Raw genomic sequence first — 18,914 nt, forward strand, 5'->3', positions numbered from 1 at the left:
AAGTGACCTCTGGGAGACTGAGACGTGACCTCTGAGAGACTGAGAAGTGAACTCTGGGAGACTGAGAAGACATTGAGAAGTGACCTCTGAGAGACTGTGAAGAGACGGAGAAGTGACCTCTGAGAGACTGAGAAGTGACCACTGAGAAACTGAGAAGTGACCACTGAGAGACTGAGAAGTGACGTCTGAGAAACTTAGAAGTGACCTCTGAGAGACTGAGAAGAGACTGAGAAGTGACCTCTGAGAGACTGTGAAGTGACTGAGAAGTGACCTGTGAGAGACTGAGAAGTTATCTCTGAGAGACTGAGAAATGACCTCTGAGAGACTGAGAAGTGATATCTGAGAGACAGAGAAGTGACCTCTGAGAGACTGAGAAGTGACCTCTGAGAGACTGTGAGGAGACTGAGAAGTGAACTCTGAGAGACTGAGAAGAGACCTCTGAGAGACTGAGAAGTGATATCTGAGAGACAGAGAAGTGACCTCTGAGAGACTGAGAAGTGACCTCTGAGAGACTGTGAGGAGACTGAGAAGTGACCTCTGAGAGACTGAGAAGTGACCACTGAGAGACTGAGAAATGACCTCTGAGAGACTGAGAAATGACCTCTGAGAGACTGAGAAGTGGACTCTGAGAGACTGAGAAGAGACCTCTGAGAGACTGAGAATTGACTGAGACGTGACCTCTGAGAGACTGAGAAGAGACCTCTGAGAGACTGAGAAGTGATATCTGAGAGACAGAGAAGTGACCTCTGAGAGACTGAGAAGTGACCTCTGAGAGACTGTGAGGAGACTGAGAAGTGACCTCTGAGAGACTGAGAAGTGACCACTGAGAGACTGAGAAATGACCTCTGAGAGACTGAGAAATGACCTCTGAGAGACTGAGAAGTGGACTCTGAGAGACTGAGAAGAGACCTCTGAGAGACTGAGAATTGACTGAGACGTGACCTCTGAGAGACTGAGAAGAGACCTCTGAGAGACTGAGAAGTGATATCTGAGAGACTGAGAAGTGGACTCTGAGAGACTGAGAAGAGACCTCTGAGAGACTGTGAAGAGACTGAGAAGTGACCTCTGAGAGACTGAGAAGTGACCACTGAGAAACTGAGAAGTGACCACTGAGAGACTGAGAAGTGACCTCTGAGATACTTAGAAGTGACCTCTGAGAGACTGAGAAGTGACCACTGAGAGACTGAGAAGTGACCTCTGAGAGACTGGGAAGTGACCTCTGAGAGACTGAGAAGTGACTGAGAAGTGACCTCTGAGAGACTGAGAAGAGACCTCTGAGAGACTGAGAAGTGACCTCTGAGAGCCTGAGAAGTGACTGAGAAGTGACCTCTGAGTGACTGAATAGAGACCTCTGAGAGACTGAGAAGAGACTGAGACGTAGACTCTGAGATACTGAGAAGAGACAAAGACGTGACCTCTGAGAGACTGAGAAGAGCCTGAGAAGTGACCTCTGAGAGACTGAGAAGTGACCACTGAGAGTCTGAGACGCGAATGAGAAGTGACCACTGAGAGACTGAGAAGTGACTAAGAAGTGACTTATAAGAGACTGAGAAGTGACTGAGCAGTGACCACTGAGAGACTGAGAAGTGACTGAGAAGTGACCTCTGAGAGATTGAGAAGAGAACTTTGAGAGACTGAGAAGTGACATCTGATAGTCTGAGAAGTGATGAAGAAGTGGCTTATGAGAGACTGAGAAGTGACTGAGCAGTGACCACTGAGAGACTGAGAAGTGACTGAGAAGTGACCTCTGAGGGACTGAGAAGTGACCACTGAGAGACTGAGAAGTGACCTCTGGGAGACTGAGACGTGACCTCTGAGAGACTGAGAAGTGACCTCTGAGAGACTGAGAAGACACTGAGTATTGACCTCTGAGAGACTGTGAAGTGAACTCTGAGAGACTGAGAAGTGGCCTCTGAAGGACTGAGAAGAGACTCAGAAGTGACCTCTGAGAGACTAAGAAGTGACTGAGAAGTGATCTCTGAGAGAATGAGAAGAGACTGAGAAGTGACCTCTGAGAGACTGAGAAGTAACCTCTGGGAGACTGAGACGTGACCTCTGGGAGACTGAGAAGTGAACTCTGAGAGACTGAGAAGAGACTGAGAAGTGACCACTGAGAAACTGAGTAGTGACCTCTGAGAGACTTAGAATTGATCTCTGAGAGACTGTGAAGTGACCTCTGAGAGACTGAGAAGAGACTGAGAAGTGACCTCTGAGAGACTGTGAAGAGACTGAGAAGTGACCTCTGAGAGACTGTGAGGAGACTGAGAAGTGAACTCTGAGAGACTGAGAAGAGACCTCTGAGAGACTGAGAAGTGATATCTGAGAGACAGAGAAGTGACCTCTGAGAGACTGAGAAGTGACCTCTGAGAGACTGTGAGGAGACTGAGAAGTGACCTCTGAGAGACTGAGAAGTGACCACTGAGAGACTGAGAAATGACCTCTGAGAGACTGAGAAATGACCTCTGAGAGACTGAGAAGTGGACTCTGAGAGACTGAGAAGAGACCTCTGAGAGACTGAGAATTGACTGAGACGTGACCTCTGAGAGACTGAGAAGAGACCTCTGAGAGACTGAGAAGTGATATCTGAGAGACAGAGAAGTGACCTCTGAGAGACTGAGAAGTGACCTCTGAGAGACTGTGAGGAGACTGAGAAGTGACCTCTGAGAGACTGAGAAGTGACCACTGAGAGACTGAGAAATGACCTCTGAGAGACTGAGAAATGACCTCTGAGAGACTGAGAAGTGGACTCTGAGAGACTGAGAAGAGACCTCTGAGAGACTGAGAATTGACTGAGACGTGACCTCTGAGAGACTGAGAAGAGACCTCTGAGAGACTGAGAAGTGATATCTGAGAGACTGAGAAGTGGACTCTGAGAGACTGAGAAGAGACCTCTGAGAGACTGTGAAGAGACTGAGAAGTGACCTCTGAGAGACTGAGAAGTGACCACTGAGAAACTGAGAAGTGACCACTGAGAGACTGAGAAGTGACCTCTGAGATACTTAGAAGTGACCTCTGAGAGACTGAGAAGTGACCACTGAGAGACTGAGAAGTGACCTCTGAGAGACTGGGAAGTGACCTCTGAGAGACTGAGAAGTGACTGAGAAGTGACCTCTGAGAGACTGAGAAGAGACCTCTGAGAGACTGAGAAGTGACCTCTGAGAGCCTGAGAAGTGACTGAGAAGTGACCTCTGAGTGACTGAATAGAGACCTCTGAGAGACTGAGAAGAGACTGAGACGTAGACTCTGAGATACTGAGAAGAGACAAAGACGTGACCTCTGAGAGACTGAGAAGAGCCTGAGAAGTGACCTCTGAGAGACTGAGAAGTGACCACTGAGAGTCTGAGACGCGAATGAGAAGTGACCACTGAGAGACTGAGAAGTGACTAAGAAGTGACTTATAAGAGACTGAGAAGTGACTGAGCAGTGACCACTGAGAGACTGAGAAGTGACTGAGAAGTGACCTCTGAGAGATTGAGAAGAGAACTTTGAGAGACTGAGAAGTGACATCTGATAGTCTGAGAAGTGATGAAGAAGTGGCTTATGAGAGACTGAGAAGTGACTGAGCAGTGACCACTGAGAGACTGAGAAGTGACTGAGAAGTGACCTCTGAGGGACTGAGAAGTGACCACTGAGAGACTGAGAAGTGACCTCTGGGAGACTGAGACGTGACCTCTGAGAGACTGAGAAGTGACCTCTGAGAGACTGAGAAGACACTGAGTATTGACCTCTGAGAGACTGTGAAGTGAACTCTGAGAGACTGAGAAGTGGCCTCTGAAGGACTGAGAAGAGACTCAGAAGTGACCTCTGAGAGACTAAGAAGTGACTGAGAAGTGATCTCTGAGAGAATGAGAAGAGACTGAGAAGTGACCTCTGAGAGACTGAGAAGTAACCTCTGGGAGACTGAGACGTGACCTCTGGGAGACTGAGAAGTGAACTCTGAGAGACTGAGAAGAGACTGAGAAGTGACCACTGAGAAACTGAGTAGTGACCTCTGAGAGACTTAGAATTGATCTCTGAGAGACTGTGAAGTGACCTCTGAGAGACTGAGAAGAGACTGAGAAGTGACCTCTGAGAGACTGTGAAGAGACTGAGAAGTGACCTCTGAGAGACTGTGAGGAGACTGAGAAGTGAACTCTGAGAGACTGAGAAGAGACCTCTGAGAGACTGAGAAGTGATATCTGAGAGACAGAGAAGTGACCTCTGAGAGACTGAGAAGTGACCTCTGAGAGACTGTGAGGAGACTGAGAAGTGACCTCTGAGAGACTGAGAAGTGACCACTGAGAGACTGAGAAATGACCTCTGAGAGACTGAGAAATGACCTCTGAGAGACTGAGAAGTGGACTCTGAGAGACTGAGAAGAGACCTCTGAGAGACTGAGAATTGACTGAGACGTGACCTCTGAGAGACTGAGAAGAGACCTCTGAGAGACTGAGAAGTGATATCTGAGAGACAGAGAAGTGACCTCTGAGAGACTGAGAAGTGACCTCTGAGAGACTGTGAGGAGACTGAGAAGTGACCTCTGAGAGACTGAGAAGTGACCACTGAGAGACTGAGAAATGACCTCTGAGAGACTGAGAAATGACCTCTGAGAGACTGAGAAGTGGACTCTGAGAGACTGAGAAGAGACCTCTGAGAGACTGAGAATTGACTGAGACGTGACCTCTGAGAGACTGAGAAGAGACCTCTGAGAGACTGAGAAGTGATATCTGAGAGACTGAGAAGTGGACTCTGAGAGACTGAGAAGAGACCTCTGAGAGACTGTGAAGAGACTGAGAAGTGACCTCTGAGAGACTGAGAAGTGACCACTGAGAAACTGAGAAGTGACCACTGAGAGACTGAGAAGTGACCTCTGAGATACTTAGAAGTGACCTCTGAGAGACTGAGAAGTGACCACTGAGAGACTGAGAAGTGACCTCTGAGAGACTGGGAAGTGACCTCTGAGAGACTGAGAAGTGACTGAGAAGTGACCTCTGAGAGACTGAGAAGAGACCTCTGAGAGACTGAGAAGTGACCTCTGAGAGCCTGAGAAGTGACTGAGAAGTGACCTCTGAGTGACTGAATAGAGACCTCTGAGAGACTGAGAAGAGACTGAGACGTAGACTCTGAGATACTGAGAAGAGACAAAGACGTGACCTCTGAGAGACTGAGAAGAGCCTGAGAAGTGACCTCTGAGAGACTGAGAAGTGACCACTGAGAGTCTGAGACGCGAATGAGAAGTGACCACTGAGAGACTGAGAAGTGACTAAGAAGTGACTTATAAGAGACTGAGAAGTGACTGAGCAGTGACCACTGAGAGACTGAGAAGTGACTGAGAAGTGACCTCTGAGAGATTGAGAAGAGAACTTTGAGAGACTGAGAAGTGACATCTGATAGTCTGAGAAGTGATGAAGAAGTGGCTTATGAGAGACTGAGAAGTGACTGAGCAGTGACCACTGAGAGACTGAGAAGTGACTGAGAAGTGACCTCTGAGGGACTGAGAAGTGACCACTGAGAGACTGAGAAGTGACCTCTGGGAGACTGAGACGTGACCTCTGAGAGACTGAGAAGTGACCTCTGAGAGACTGAGAAGACACTGAGTATTGACCTCTGAGAGACTGTGAAGTGAACTCTGAGAGACTGAGAAGTGGCCTCTGAAGGACTGAGAAGAGACTCAGAAGTGACCTCTGAGAGACTAAGAAGTGACTGAGAAGTGATCTCTGAGAGAATGAGAAGAGACTGAGAAGTGACCTCTGAGAGACTGAGAAGTAACCTCTGGGAGACTGAGACGTGACCTCTGGGAGACTGAGAAGTGAACTCTGAGAGACTGAGAAGAGACTGAGAAGTGACCACTGAGAAACTGAGTAGTGACCTCTGAGAGACTTAGAATTGATCTCTGAGAGACTGTGAAGTGACCTCTGAGAGACTGAGAAGAGACTGAGAAGTGACCTCTGAGAGACTGTGAAGAGACTGAGAAGTGACCTCTGAGAGACTGAGAAGTGACCACTGAGAGACTGAGAAGTGATCTCTGAGAGACTGAGAAATGACCTCTGAGAGACTGAGAAGTGGACTCTGAGAGACTGAGAAGAGACCTCTGAGAGACTGAGAAGTGACCTCTGAGAGACTGAGAAGAGACTGAGAAGTGATCTCTGAGAGAATGAGAAGAGACTGAGAAGTGACCTCTGAGAAACTGAGAAGTAACCTCTGGGAGACTGAGACGTGACCTCTGAGAGACTGAGAAGTGAACTCTGAGAGACTGAGAAGACACTGAGAAGTGACCTCTGATAGACTGTGAAGAGACTGAGAAGTGACCTCTGATAGACTGTGAAGAGACTGAGAAGTGACCTCTGAGAAACTGAGAAGTGACCACTGAGAGACTGAGAAGTGATCTCTGAGAGACTGAGAAATGACCTCTGAGAGACTGAGAAGTGGACTCTGAGAAGAGCCCTCTGAGAGACTGAGAAGTGACCTCTGAGAGACTGAGAAGAGACTGAGAAGTGATCTCTGAGAGAATGAGAAGAGACTGAGAAGTGACCTCTGAGAAACTGAGAAGTAACCTCTGGGAGACTGAGACGTGACCTCTGAGAGACTGAGAAGTGAACTCTGAGAGACTGAGAAGACACTGAGAAGTGACCTCTGATAGACTGTGAAGAGACTGAGAAGTGACCTCTGAGAGACTGTGAAGAGACTGAGTAGTGACCTCTGAGAGACTGGGAAGTGACCACTGAGAGACTGAGAAGTGATCTCTGAGAGACTGAGAAATCACCTCTGAGAGACTGAGAAGTGGACTCTGAGAGACTGAGAAGAGACCTCTGAGAGACTGAGAAGTGGCCTCTGAGAGACTGAGAAGTGACCTCTGAGAGACTGAGAAGTGACTGAGAAGTGACCACTGAGAGACTGAGAATGGACTGAGAAGTGACCTCTGAGAGCCTGAGAAGTGACCACTGAGAGACTGAGCAGTGACTGAGAAGTGACCACTGAGAGACTGAGAGGTGACCTCTGAGAGACTGAGAAGTGAGCTCTGAGAGACTGAGAAATGACTGAGAGACTGAGAAGAGACCTCTGAGATACTGAGAAGTGACCTCTGAGAGACTGAGAAGTGACCTCTGAGAGACTGAGAAGTGACTGAGAAGTGACCACTGAGAGACTGAGAAGTGACCACTGAGAGACTGAGAATGGACTGAGAGGTGACCTCTGGGAGACTGAGAATTGACCACTGAGAAACTGAGAGGTGACTGGGAAGTGACCTCTTAGAGACTGAGAAGAGTCTGAGAAGTGACCTCCGAGAGACTGAGAAGTGACCTCTGAGAGACTGAGAGGTGACCTCTGAGAAACTGAGAAGTAACCTCTGGGAGACTGAGAAGTGAACTCTGAGAGACTGAGAAGACACTGAGAAGTGACCTCTGATAGACTGTGAAGAGACTGAGAAGTGACCACTGAGAAACTGAGAAGTGACCTCTGAGAGACTTAGAAGTGATCTCTGAGAGACTGTGAAGAGACTGTGAAGTGACCTCTGAGAGACTGAGAAGAGACTGAGAAGTGACCTCTGAGAGACTGAGAAGAGACTGAGAAGTGACCTCTGAGAGACTGAGAAGAGACTGAGAAGTGACCTCTGAGAGACTGTGAAGAGACTGAGAAGTGACCTCTGAGAAACTGAGAAGTAACCTCTGGGAGACTGAGACGTGACCTCTGAGAGACTGAGAAGTGGACTCTGAGAGACTGAGAAGAGACCTCTGAGAGACTGAGAAGTGGCCTCTGAGAGACTGAGAAGTGACCTCTGAGAGACTGAGAAGTGACTGAGAAATGACCTTTGAGGTGAGCTCTGAGAGACTGAGAAGTGTCCTCTGAGAGACTGAGAAGAGACCTCTGAGAGATTGAGAAGTGAGCTCTGAGAGACTGAGAAGTGTCCTCTGAGAGACTGAGAAGAGACCTCTGAGAGACTGAGAAGTGACCTCTGAGAGACTGAGAAGTGACCTCTGAGAGACTGAGAAGTGATCTCTGAGAGACTGAGAAGTGATCTCTGAGAGAATGAGAAGAGACTGAGAAGTGACCTCTGAGAAACTGAGAAGTAACCTCTGGGAGACTGAGACGTGACCTCTGAGAGACTGAGAAGTGAACTCTGAGAGACTGAGAAGACACTGAGAAGTGACCTCTGATAGACTGTGAAGAGACTGAGAAGTGACCTCTGAGAGACTGAAAAGTGACCACTGAGAAACTGAGAAGTGACCTCTGAGAGACTTAGAAGTGACCTCTGAGAGACTGTGAATTTACTGAGAAGTGACCCGTGAGAGACTTAGAAGTGACCTCTGGGAGACTGAGAAGAGACTGAGAAGTGACCTCTGAGAGACTGGGAAGTGACCACTGAGAGACTGAGAAGTGATCTCTGAGAGACTGAGAAATCACCTCTGAGAGACTGAGAAGTGGACTCTGAGAGACTGAGAAGTGACCTCTGAGAGACTGAGAATTGGCCTCTGAGAGACTGAGAAGTGACCTCTGAGAGACTGAGAAGTGACTGAGAAATGACCTTTGAGGTGAGCTCTGAGAGACTGAGAAGTGTCCTCTGAGAGACTGAGAAGAGACCTCTGAGAGACTGAGAAGTGAGCTCTGAGAGACTGAGAAGTGTCCTCTGAGAGACTGAGAAGAGACCTCTGAGAGACTGAGAAGTGAGCTCTGAGAGACTGAGAAGTGTCCTCTGAGAGACTGAGAAGAGACCTCTGAGAGACTGAGAAGTGACCTCTGAGAGACTGAGAAGTGACCTCTGAGAGACTGAGAAGAGACTGAGAAGTGATCTCTGAGAGAATGAGAAGAGACTGAGATGTGACCTCTGAGAAACTGAGAAGTAACCTCTGGGAGACTGAGACGTGACCTCTGAGAGACTGAGAAGTGAACTCTGAGAGACTGAGAAGACACTGAGAAGTGACCTCTGATAGACTGTGAAGAGACTGAGAAGTGACCTCTGAGAGACTGAAAAGTGACCACTGAGAAACTGAGAAGTGACCTCTGAGAGACATAGAAGTGACCTCTGAGAGACTGTGAATTGACTGAGAAGTGACCCGTGAGAGACTTAGAAGTGACCTCTGGGAGACTGAGAAGAGACTGAGAAGTGACCTCTGAGAGACTGGGAAGTGACCACTGAGAGACTGAGAAGTGATCTCTGAGAGACTGAGAAATCACCTCTGAGAGACTGAGAAGTGGACTCTGAGAGACTGAGAAGAGACCTCTGAGAGACTGAGAAGTGACCTCTGAGAGACTGAGAAGTGACTGAGAAGTGAACACTGAGAGACTGAGCAGTGACTGAGAAGTGACCACTGAGAGACTGAGAGGTGACCTCTGAGAGACTGAGAAGTGAGCTCTGAGAGACTGAGAAATGACTGAGAGACTGAGAAGAGACCTCTGAGATACTGAGAAGTGACCTCTGAGAGACTGAGAAGTGACCTCTGAGAGACTGAGACGTGACTGAGAAGTGACCACTGAGAGACTGAGAAGTGACCACTGAGAGACTGAGAATGGACTGAGAGGTGACCTCTGGGAGACTGAGAATTGACCACTGAGAAACTGAGAGGTGACTGGGAAGTGACCTCTTAGAGACTGAGAAGAGTCTGAGAAGTGACCTCCGAGAGACTGAGAAGTGACCTCTGAGAGACTGAGAAGTGACCTCTGAGAGACTGAGAAGTGACCTCTGAGAGACTGAGATGTGACCTCTGAGAGACTGAAAAGAGACCTCTGAGAGACTGAGAAGTGACCTCTGAGAGACTGAGGAGAGACTGAGAAGTGACCTCTGAGAGACTGAGAAGTGACCTCTGAGAGACTGAGAAATGACCTCTGAGAGACTGAGAAGTGGACTCTGAGAGACTGAGAAGAGACCTCTGAGAGACTGAGAATTGACTGAGACGTGACCTCTGAGAGACTGAGAAGTGAACTCTGGGAGACTGAGAAGACATTGAGAAGTGACCTCTGAGAGACTGTGAAGATACTGAGAAGTGACCTCTGAGAGACTGAGAAGTGACCACTGAGAAACTGAGAAGTGACCACTGAGAGACTGAGAAGTGACCTCTGAGAGACTTAGATGTGACCTCTGAGAGACTGAGAAGTGACCACTGAGAGACTGAGAAGAGACCTCTGAGAGACTGAGAAGTGAATTCTGAGAGACTGAGAAGTGACCTCTGAGGGACTGAGAAGTGACCACTGAGAGACTGAGAAGAGACCTCTGAGAGACTCAGAAGAGACTGAGAAGTGACCTCTGAGTGACTGAATAGAGACCTCTGAGAGACTGAGAGGAGACTGAGACGTAGACTCTGAGAGACTGAGAAGAGACGGAGAAGTGACCTCGGAGAGACTGAGAAGTGACCTCTGAGAGACTGAGAAGTGACCACTGAGAGTCTGAGACGCGAATGAGAAGTGACCACTGAGAGACTGAGAAGTGACTAAGAAGTGACTTATAAGAGACTGAGAAGTGACTGAGCAGTGACCACTGAGAGACTGAGAAGTGACTGAGAAGTGACCTCTGAGAGATTGAGAAGAGACTTCTGAGAGACTGAGAAGTGACATCTGATAGTCTGAGAAGTGATGAAGAAGTGGCTTATGAGAGACTGAGAAGTGACTGAGCAGTGACCACTGAGAGACTGAGAAGTGACCTCTGGGAGACTGAGACGTGACCTCTGAGGGACTGAGAAGTGACCACTGAGAGACTGAGAAGTGACCTCTGGGAGACTGAGACGTGACCTCTGAGAGACTGAGAAGTGACCTCTGAGAGACTGAGAAGACACTGAGTATTGACCTCTGAGAGACTGAGAAGTGACTGAGAAGTGACTGAAAAGAGACCTCAGAGACTGAGAAGAGACTGAGACGTGGACTCTGGGATACTGAGAAGAGACAAAGAAGTGACCTCTGAGAGACTGAGAAGAGCCTGAGAAGTGACCTCTGAGAGACTGAGAAGTGACCTCTGAGAGACTGAGAAGTGACCTCTGAGAGTCTGAGAAGTGACCACTGAGAGTCTGAGACGCGAATGAGAAGTGACCACTGAGAGACTGAGAAGTGACTAAGAAGTTACTTATAAGAGACTGAGAATTGACTGAGCAGTGACCACTGAGAGACTGAGAAGTGACCTCTGAGAGACTGAGAAGTGACTGAGAAGTGACCTCTGAGAGATTGAGTAGAGACCTCTGAGAGACTGAGAAGTGACATCTGATAGTCTGAGAAGTGATGAAGAAGTGGCTTATGAGAGACTGAGAAGTGACTGAGCAGTGACCACTGAGAGACTGAGACGTGACCTCTGAGAGACTGAGAAGTGACCTCTTAGAGACTGTGAAGAGACTGAGAAGTGACCTCTGAGAGACTGAGAAGTGACCTCTGAGAGACTGAGAAGTGACTGAGAAGTGACCTCTGAGTGACTGAAAAGAGACCTCAGAGAGACTGAGAAGAGACTGAGACGTGGACTCTGGGATACTGAGAAGAGACAAAGAAGTGACCTCTGAGAGACTGAGAAGAGCCTGAGAAGTGACCTCTGAGAGACTGAGAAGTGACCTCTGTGAGACTGAGAAGTGACCTCTGAGAGTCTGAGACGCGACTGAGAAGTGACCTCTGAGAGACTGAGAAGAGACTGAGAAGTGATCTCTGAGAGAATGAGAAGAGACTGAGAAGGGACCTCTGAGAAACTGAGAAGTAACCTCTGGGAGACTGAGAAGTGACCTCTGTATGACTGAGAAGTGAACTCTGAAGGACTGAGAAGAGACTCAGAAGTGACCTCTGAGAGACTAAGAAGTGACTGAGAAGTGATCTCTGAGAGAATGAGAAGAGACTGAGAAGTGACCTCTGAGAGACTGAGAAGAGACTGAGAAGTGATCTCTGAGAGAATGAGAAGAGACTGAGAAGGGACCTCTGAGAAACTGAGAAGTAACCTCTGGGAGACTGAGACGTGGCCTCTGAAAGACCGAGAAGTGAACTCCGAGAGACTGAGAAGAGACTGAGAAGTGACCACTGAGAAACTGAGAAGTGACCTCTGAGAGACTTAGAAGTGATCTCTGAGAGACTGTGAAGTGACCTCTGAGAGACTTAGAAGTGACCTCTGGGAGACTGAGAAGAGACTGAGAAGAGACCCCTGAGAGACTGAGAAGTGACATCTGATAGTCTGAGAAGTGATGAAGAAGTGGCTTATGAGAGACTGAGAAGTGACTGAGCAGTGACCACTGAGAGACTGAGAGGTGCCTGAGAAGTGACTGAGAAGTGACCTCTGAGTGACTGAAAAGAGACCTCAGAGAGACTGAGAAGAGACTGAGACGTGGACTCTGGGATTCTGAGAAGAGACAAAGAAGTGACCTCTGAGAGACTGAGAAGAGCCTGAGAAGTGACCTCTGAGAGACTGAGAAGTGACCTCTGTGAGACTGAGAAGTGACCTCTGAGAGTCTGAGACGCGACTTAGAAGTGACCTCTGAGAGACTGAGAAGAGACTGAGAAGTGACCTCTGAGAAACTGAGAAGTAACCTCTGGGAGACTGAGACGTGACCTCTGAAAGACTGAGAAGTGAACTCTGAGAGACTGTGAAGTGACTGAGAAGTGACCTCTGAGAGACTTAGAAGTGACCTCTGGGAGACTGAGAAGAGACTGAGAAGTGACCTCTGAGAGACTGTGAAGAGACTGAGAAGTGACCTCTGAGAGACTGAGAAGTGACCACTGAGAGACTGAGAAGTGACCTCTGAGAGACTGAGAAATGACCTCTGAGAGACTGAGAAGTGGACTCTGAGAGACTGAGAAGAGACCTCTGAGAGTGAGAAGTGGCTGAGAAGTGACCTCTGAGATACTGAGAAGTGACCTCTGAGAGACTGAGAAGTGACCTCTGAGAGACTGAGAAGTGACTGAGAAATGACCTCTGAGGTGAGCTCTGAGAGACTGAGAAGTGTCCTCTGAGAGACTGAGAAGAGACCTCTGAGAGACTGAGAAGAGACCTCTGAGAGATGAGAAATGACCTCTGAGAGACTGAGAAGTGACTGAGAAATGACCTCTGAGGTGAGCTCTGAGAGACTGAGAAGAGACCTCTGAGAGACTGAGAAGTGTCCTCTGAGAGACTGAGAAGAGACCTCTGAGAGACTGAGAAATGACCTCTGAGAGACTGAGAAGTGACTGAGAAGTGACCACTGAGAGACTGAGAAGGGACTGAGAAGTGACCTCTGAGAGCCTGAGAAGTGACCACTGAGAGACTGAGCAGTGACTGAGAAGTGAACACTGAGAGACTGAGAGGTGACCTCTGAGAGACTGAGAAGTGAGCTCTGAGAGACTGAGAAATGACTGAGAGACTGAGAAGAGACCTCTGAGATACTGAGAAGTGACCTCTGAGAGACTGAGAAGTGACTGAGAAGTGACCACTGAGAGACTGAGAAGTGACCACTGAGAGACTGAGAAGAGTCTGAGAAGTGACCTCCGAGAGACTGAGAAGTGACCTCTGAGAGACTGAGAAGTGACCTCTGAGAGACTGAGAAGTGACCTCTGAGAGACTGACAAGTGACCACTGAGAGACTGAGAAGTGACCTCTGAGAGACTGACAAGTGACCTCTGAGAGACTGACAAGTGACCACTGAGAGACTGAGAAGTAACCTCTGAGAGACTGATAGGTGACCTCTGAGAGACTGAGAAGTGACCTCTGAGAGACTGAGAAGTGACTGAGAAGTTTCCTCTGAGAGACTGAGAAGCGACTGAGAAGTAACCTCTGAGTAACTGAGAAGTGACTGAGAAGTAACCTCTGAGAGACTGATAGGTGACCTCTGAGAGACTGAGAAGTGACCTCTGAGAGACTGTGAAGTGACCTCTGAAAGACTGAAAAGTGACTAAGAGGTGACCTCTGAGAGACTGAGAAGTGACCTCTGAGAGACTGAGAAGTGACTGAGAAGTGGAGATCATAAAAATCTATGGAGCGCTCCATAAACATAAGCACACTAATGCTCTTCCTGTGCACAATTAGATTATGTTATTGAGCATAATGGAGAGATGCAGACACACCCACACACACACACACATATACACTCATACACACACACACACACACACACACACACATAGATTCTGTTATGATTAGTAATTGGGAATATGGGCAGGTGAATGGGATTGAAAATGATGGTAATTGAAAGTTAATGTAATGAAGCGACATACAATCTCCAACATCTGCTTTCCTGCCTGCTAGTTGTTCATAGGTATAATAATTACATTGACAGGCAATGCTGCTCTGGCCGTGACCTGGCGAAGAAAAGGTTGTTGGATGAATACCCTAAATTGTGTGAGGTGAAGGATTGAATGTGTTTCTTGTATTGACAACCGTTAATTCATCAAATGGATGTGTTAGATTTAAGTAGCCTGATGGACAAAGTGCTACATTTCAATGCAATGCAGTTTTAAAGTCTACTCTGAATAGATTTACTTAGAAATAATGTAATCTGGTCTCTACCTGTATTTTGGGATTGATGGTTGCAATAAAACAATTAAAATAAAATAAACTGAAAATGTTCCAATAAAGTAAAATACTTACTCTAAGAACTATAAACGATTAGGGCTCATGCATATCCCCTCAGCTCTGAATAATTTTCTAATATTTATTTAGAATAATTAAAGGGAAGATTGCAGAATGAGGTTGCTGTTAAACATTGTGATTAGTTTCATCCTTTCAACTAAAGTCCAAATACGACATATAAAATGTTTATTTTGCGAGAAATGTGTATTTTATCAAGTCGGAAAAGTGTTTGGATAAGTGACATACAGTTGAAGTCGGTACTATACATACACCTTAGCCAAATACATTTAAAGTCAGTTTTTCACAATTCCTGATATTTAATCTGAGTAAGCATTCCCTGTTTTAGGTCAGTTATGATCACCATTTTATTTTAAGAATGTGAAATGTCAGAATAATAGTAGAGATAATTATATCTTTCATTTTTTATTTCTTTCATCACATTCCCAGTGGGTCTTTTGATTTTCCCATGATGTCAAGCAAAGAGGCACTGAGTTAGAAGATAGGCCTTGAAATACATCCACAGGTACACCTCCAATTGACTCACATGATGTCAATTGGCCTATCAGAAGCATCTAAAAACAGTTCCCTTTGCATCGGCCCGGTGCACTGAGATAGCTGGCTTTCTGTGTTTTTATCATCTACTAGCAACATAACATGACAAAACTCTTTGATACCTACTTCCCCAATTCACCAAGGCTCAGTTATTCCTATATGCAATAAAAATAACAGATATACTGTACAGTTTGAATATTGCATTTCTTTATATACTTGTTGTATAGGCTAAACATTTAGAGCTAACACTGGGCTTTGAAACCTCTCTTTATTCTCTGTGAAAGAAGAATCAGGATGTATCAGAAGCCAGCATTCTTTCTTTTCAGCTGTGATTCACTGAATGGGATTGCATAATTTGTGTGTGTGCGCGTGGGTGTGTGTGTGTGTGTGTGTGTGTGTGTGTGTGTGTGTGTGTGTGTGTGTGTGTGTGTGTGTGTGTGTGTGTGTGTGTGTGTGTGTGTGTGTGTGTGTGTGTGTTCGTGCGAGTGTGCGTGCAAGTGTGCGAGTGTGTGCGAGTGTGCGTGTGTGCGGGTGTGCGTGTGTGTGTGCGAGTGTGCGTGTGTGTGTGTGTGCGAGTGTGCGTGCGTGCGGGTGTGCGTGCGTGAGTGCGAGTGTGTGCATTTGCTGTGCCCTTCTCTGGTTGGTGTCCTTTCCCTCTCAGGTAGTCTGCCTCCAGAGTCTACTGCAACTCTGTGTTCATCTACCTGTCTGCCTCCTGTCTCCCCACTCCCCACACACCTCGCCAATAAGTCATACATTTGGCTCCTAACTATGCCTGTCGAGCCGGGATCAGAGAGAGAGAGATTAGATGATGTGAGGTGGATCGATGGCTTATGGCTGGCCAGAGCTTGCTTGCTTGCTTGCACACAAACACACACACACACGTGTGTGGACATGCAGACACACAAAAACACATCCACACACTAGCAGACACATACACATACACATTATGTTATGCAGACCCCCTTTGTAGACAGAAGGAGAATGATGAGGTAATCCTCCAGGCACACCAAGCGCTGTTGACTGAACGACTGAGAGGCCTCCATTTGATGAAGGAGAAACAAAAGACAACAGATCACAGATGTCTCCATATCTCCTCGGTATTTGGGGGAAGATGTTCGATGGAGACACAGGGAGAGAGAGAGAACCCAGACAGACCCTGTTTATTTATTTATCTATGGCTTTATTTATTTATTTCCTCCATTTGCAGAGCGCAGCGTGGCTCCGCTTCCTGTTGTTATGAATTGTTTGTCGTTGTTTGTTTACGGGACCGACAGACACTGACAGACAGACAAATGCCCTCATAGGGGGAGGCGCTCAGAGAGAAGTATAGTGCAAACGGACAAATTAGAGAAACGCAAAATGTACGTGTTACCAACAGCCCAGCGTACCTCATCATAACAATAATCACATCTACATGATCCAAATATCCACCACCAATTGATTCTCCACTACTGTGGGATTTATGAGGACTTTTAAGATTCAGTCAGTCACATTCGTCAGCCTGGGACCGTGCTGGTCTATAAAGCTCAGTGAGTCTCTGAGATCTATGCAGGGCAAAGAGTCTGCTGTGTGAAAGATCTGGTCGCCATGGGGATGTGTCTGTCTGACTGTGTTATCTGTTCAGAGAGGGAGCTGGCACATCAGACAGTCGGTCTGTTGTATCGACAGACTGGGATAATGATACAACTAATGTCTACGCTCAACGACAGAGCAAGACACTGTTGGGATAAAGTTTGTCCAAAATCAGGAGTTTTGGTTTTTTATTTAGTCTGGTGTGTCTCCGTGCTATCTTGTGTGAGTGTATGTGCGTGTGTGGGGGTAATATTTCCTCATATTTATCTGCTGTTTACAGGATTACATTCAATGTTTTTAAATGAATACAAACAATGACCTAAACTGCAATTTACAGTTTGTTAAAATAGAATGAAATGTACATGACTAATCTCTCAATGTCAACTGTGTTTTGTCTTTGTCTTGCAGGTATCCCCAATAGCATTGGTCCAGTTAGTAAGTAAATTCAAAGCAGAAAAGAAAACACAGAAACTGCTTGATGCTTTGCTATGTCTTATCATATCCCTCCCTAAAGTCCACTTGGTTTTAAATGTTCATTTCTGATTTAGGTCCTCCATTATTCATTAAGTGAAGGATCAGTCATAATTGGTTTGGAAATGTTCATTATGCCAGGGTTAGTCTAATTCCCTGTTGTTTTCCTCCCTAAAGGAAATAGCAATAGCTCTCTGCCTTATTGTCTAGAATTGCTCAGTGTGGAGGTGGACTAATTCACCTTCAACAAGATAAGCCTAGATAGCAGCCATACGCCTGTGCATGCATACAAAACATGTTTTTGCCCCTATGCATTATACATAAATGGCATATAGAGTTTATGAAAGTGCCCGGATCTCAGTGGTGGAATAATGTCAGCGAGGTCAGTTTAATATGAGCGCTGGATATTATCTGCTGCAGCCAGTCGCCCCTGGAGCACAGAGAGAGACGTCTAGAGACGTAGTCTGGTGTTACCACAGCAGCCAGCTGGGACTGCACCTCGGGAGAATAACAGGAGACGCGCACACCAAGACTGCGTCTGAAATGGCACCCTATTCCCTCTACAGTGCACTACTTTTGACCCGAGATCTATGGGCCCTGGTCAAAGTGTGTGCACTATGTAGGGAATCGGGGGTGTCATTTCAGACGTACACAGGTATTGAACAAGCCAAAGTGCATTCAGAGCCCCAGCCCATTCCACATCAATCCACCTATCAATCGACATATTTATTGATGTGGAATTCTCCTGAGGTGCAGTCCCTAGCTAGCACCCCCTCTATGGGGGAAGAAAAGCAAGATACACAAATCAGCTAAGATGGACAGCATCCCATTAGTCTTGAATGGTTTCCTCTCTTTGATTCCTGGCTGTATCTCCATGACTGCAGATATCTAAAGGACTATATAGGTTAGAGCAATATGGCTACCAGACCTACCCAGTCCTTTTTATGTGTCAGCATTCATGAAGGGAAAGAGACAAGGAAAGGAAGCTGTTTATAAGTAGTGGGACGTAGCCATGATCAGAATTTACAATGGTATCAGCATATTGGCTAGTTGGCTAGTGTTGGCGATGAACTTCAAACCACAACTTTGAACCACAACAGTAACCACAACTGATGTCAATCTAACGTAAACGTAAACCGATAATTTGATTCAAGCAATAACCAGTTTGTCATGAATATTCTGAAACATTTGATGTCAGAAATTAGCATAGAACCAAGTGGACCCCCTCCCTCCCTCTACCTGAAACCCCCAATCTTAGAGAGCTGAATGTGTTCAGTGTTGTCTCCTGCCTGTGCATGACCAATGCTCTTTACATATGCTGCATGCATGTTCTCCATACATATATATATATATATATATATATATATATACTGTATATGCTGTACATGCACCACTCACATGTCACCACCTCGCTTGCTCCTCCCCAACCCAACCCCATAATTAGTCAGACCATCACCAACAGCTGCTCTCTCTCTTAGTGGGGAGTGTCTGTATTACAGCCTGTCCGTCTGTCTGTCTGTGGGACTCACAGAAAGGACACACTCACTGACTGACTGACGATGGCCAAGTCTGTACGGTTCATTCAGACCACGCCTGTAGGTATTGAAACACTCACGAGATGCTGTCTGTCTTTCTTTACACCAGCAGACGCACCTCCATAACTACCACAACATGAAACACTACCCAACTGTGGTAGTTGTAGACACACCAAGGATGAAGTTGGGGTAAACCAAACTGAAATCGTGCGTATGTAGCTATGTCCTCTCAAATACAAAAGAACCAACCAGAACACAGCTAAATGTCCTTGAGGACAGCAAACAGAAAACACTGCACTTTTTCATATTGT

General features: G+C 46.7%; 1 protein-coding gene across 1 annotated transcript in view; it reads left to right on the plus strand.

Moving 5' to 3' along the window:
- Positions 1-18,914, plus strand: part of ntng1a (netrin g1a) — a 192,970-nt gene that overhangs the window by 115,271 nt on the left and 58,785 nt on the right. The window contains exon 4 of the mRNA XM_064949208.1: positions 17,006-17,032. Within this exon, the coding sequence (XP_064805280.1) occupies positions 17,006-17,032 (27 nt within the window). The remainder of the gene's footprint in view (positions 1-17,005; positions 17,033-18,914) is intronic.

Source organism: Oncorhynchus masou, chromosome 30 (assembly GCF_036934945.1).
Source record: "Oncorhynchus masou masou isolate Uvic2021 chromosome 30, UVic_Omas_1.1, whole genome shotgun sequence".
Lineage (NCBI taxonomy): Eukaryota > Metazoa > Chordata > Actinopteri > Salmoniformes > Salmonidae > Oncorhynchus > Oncorhynchus masou.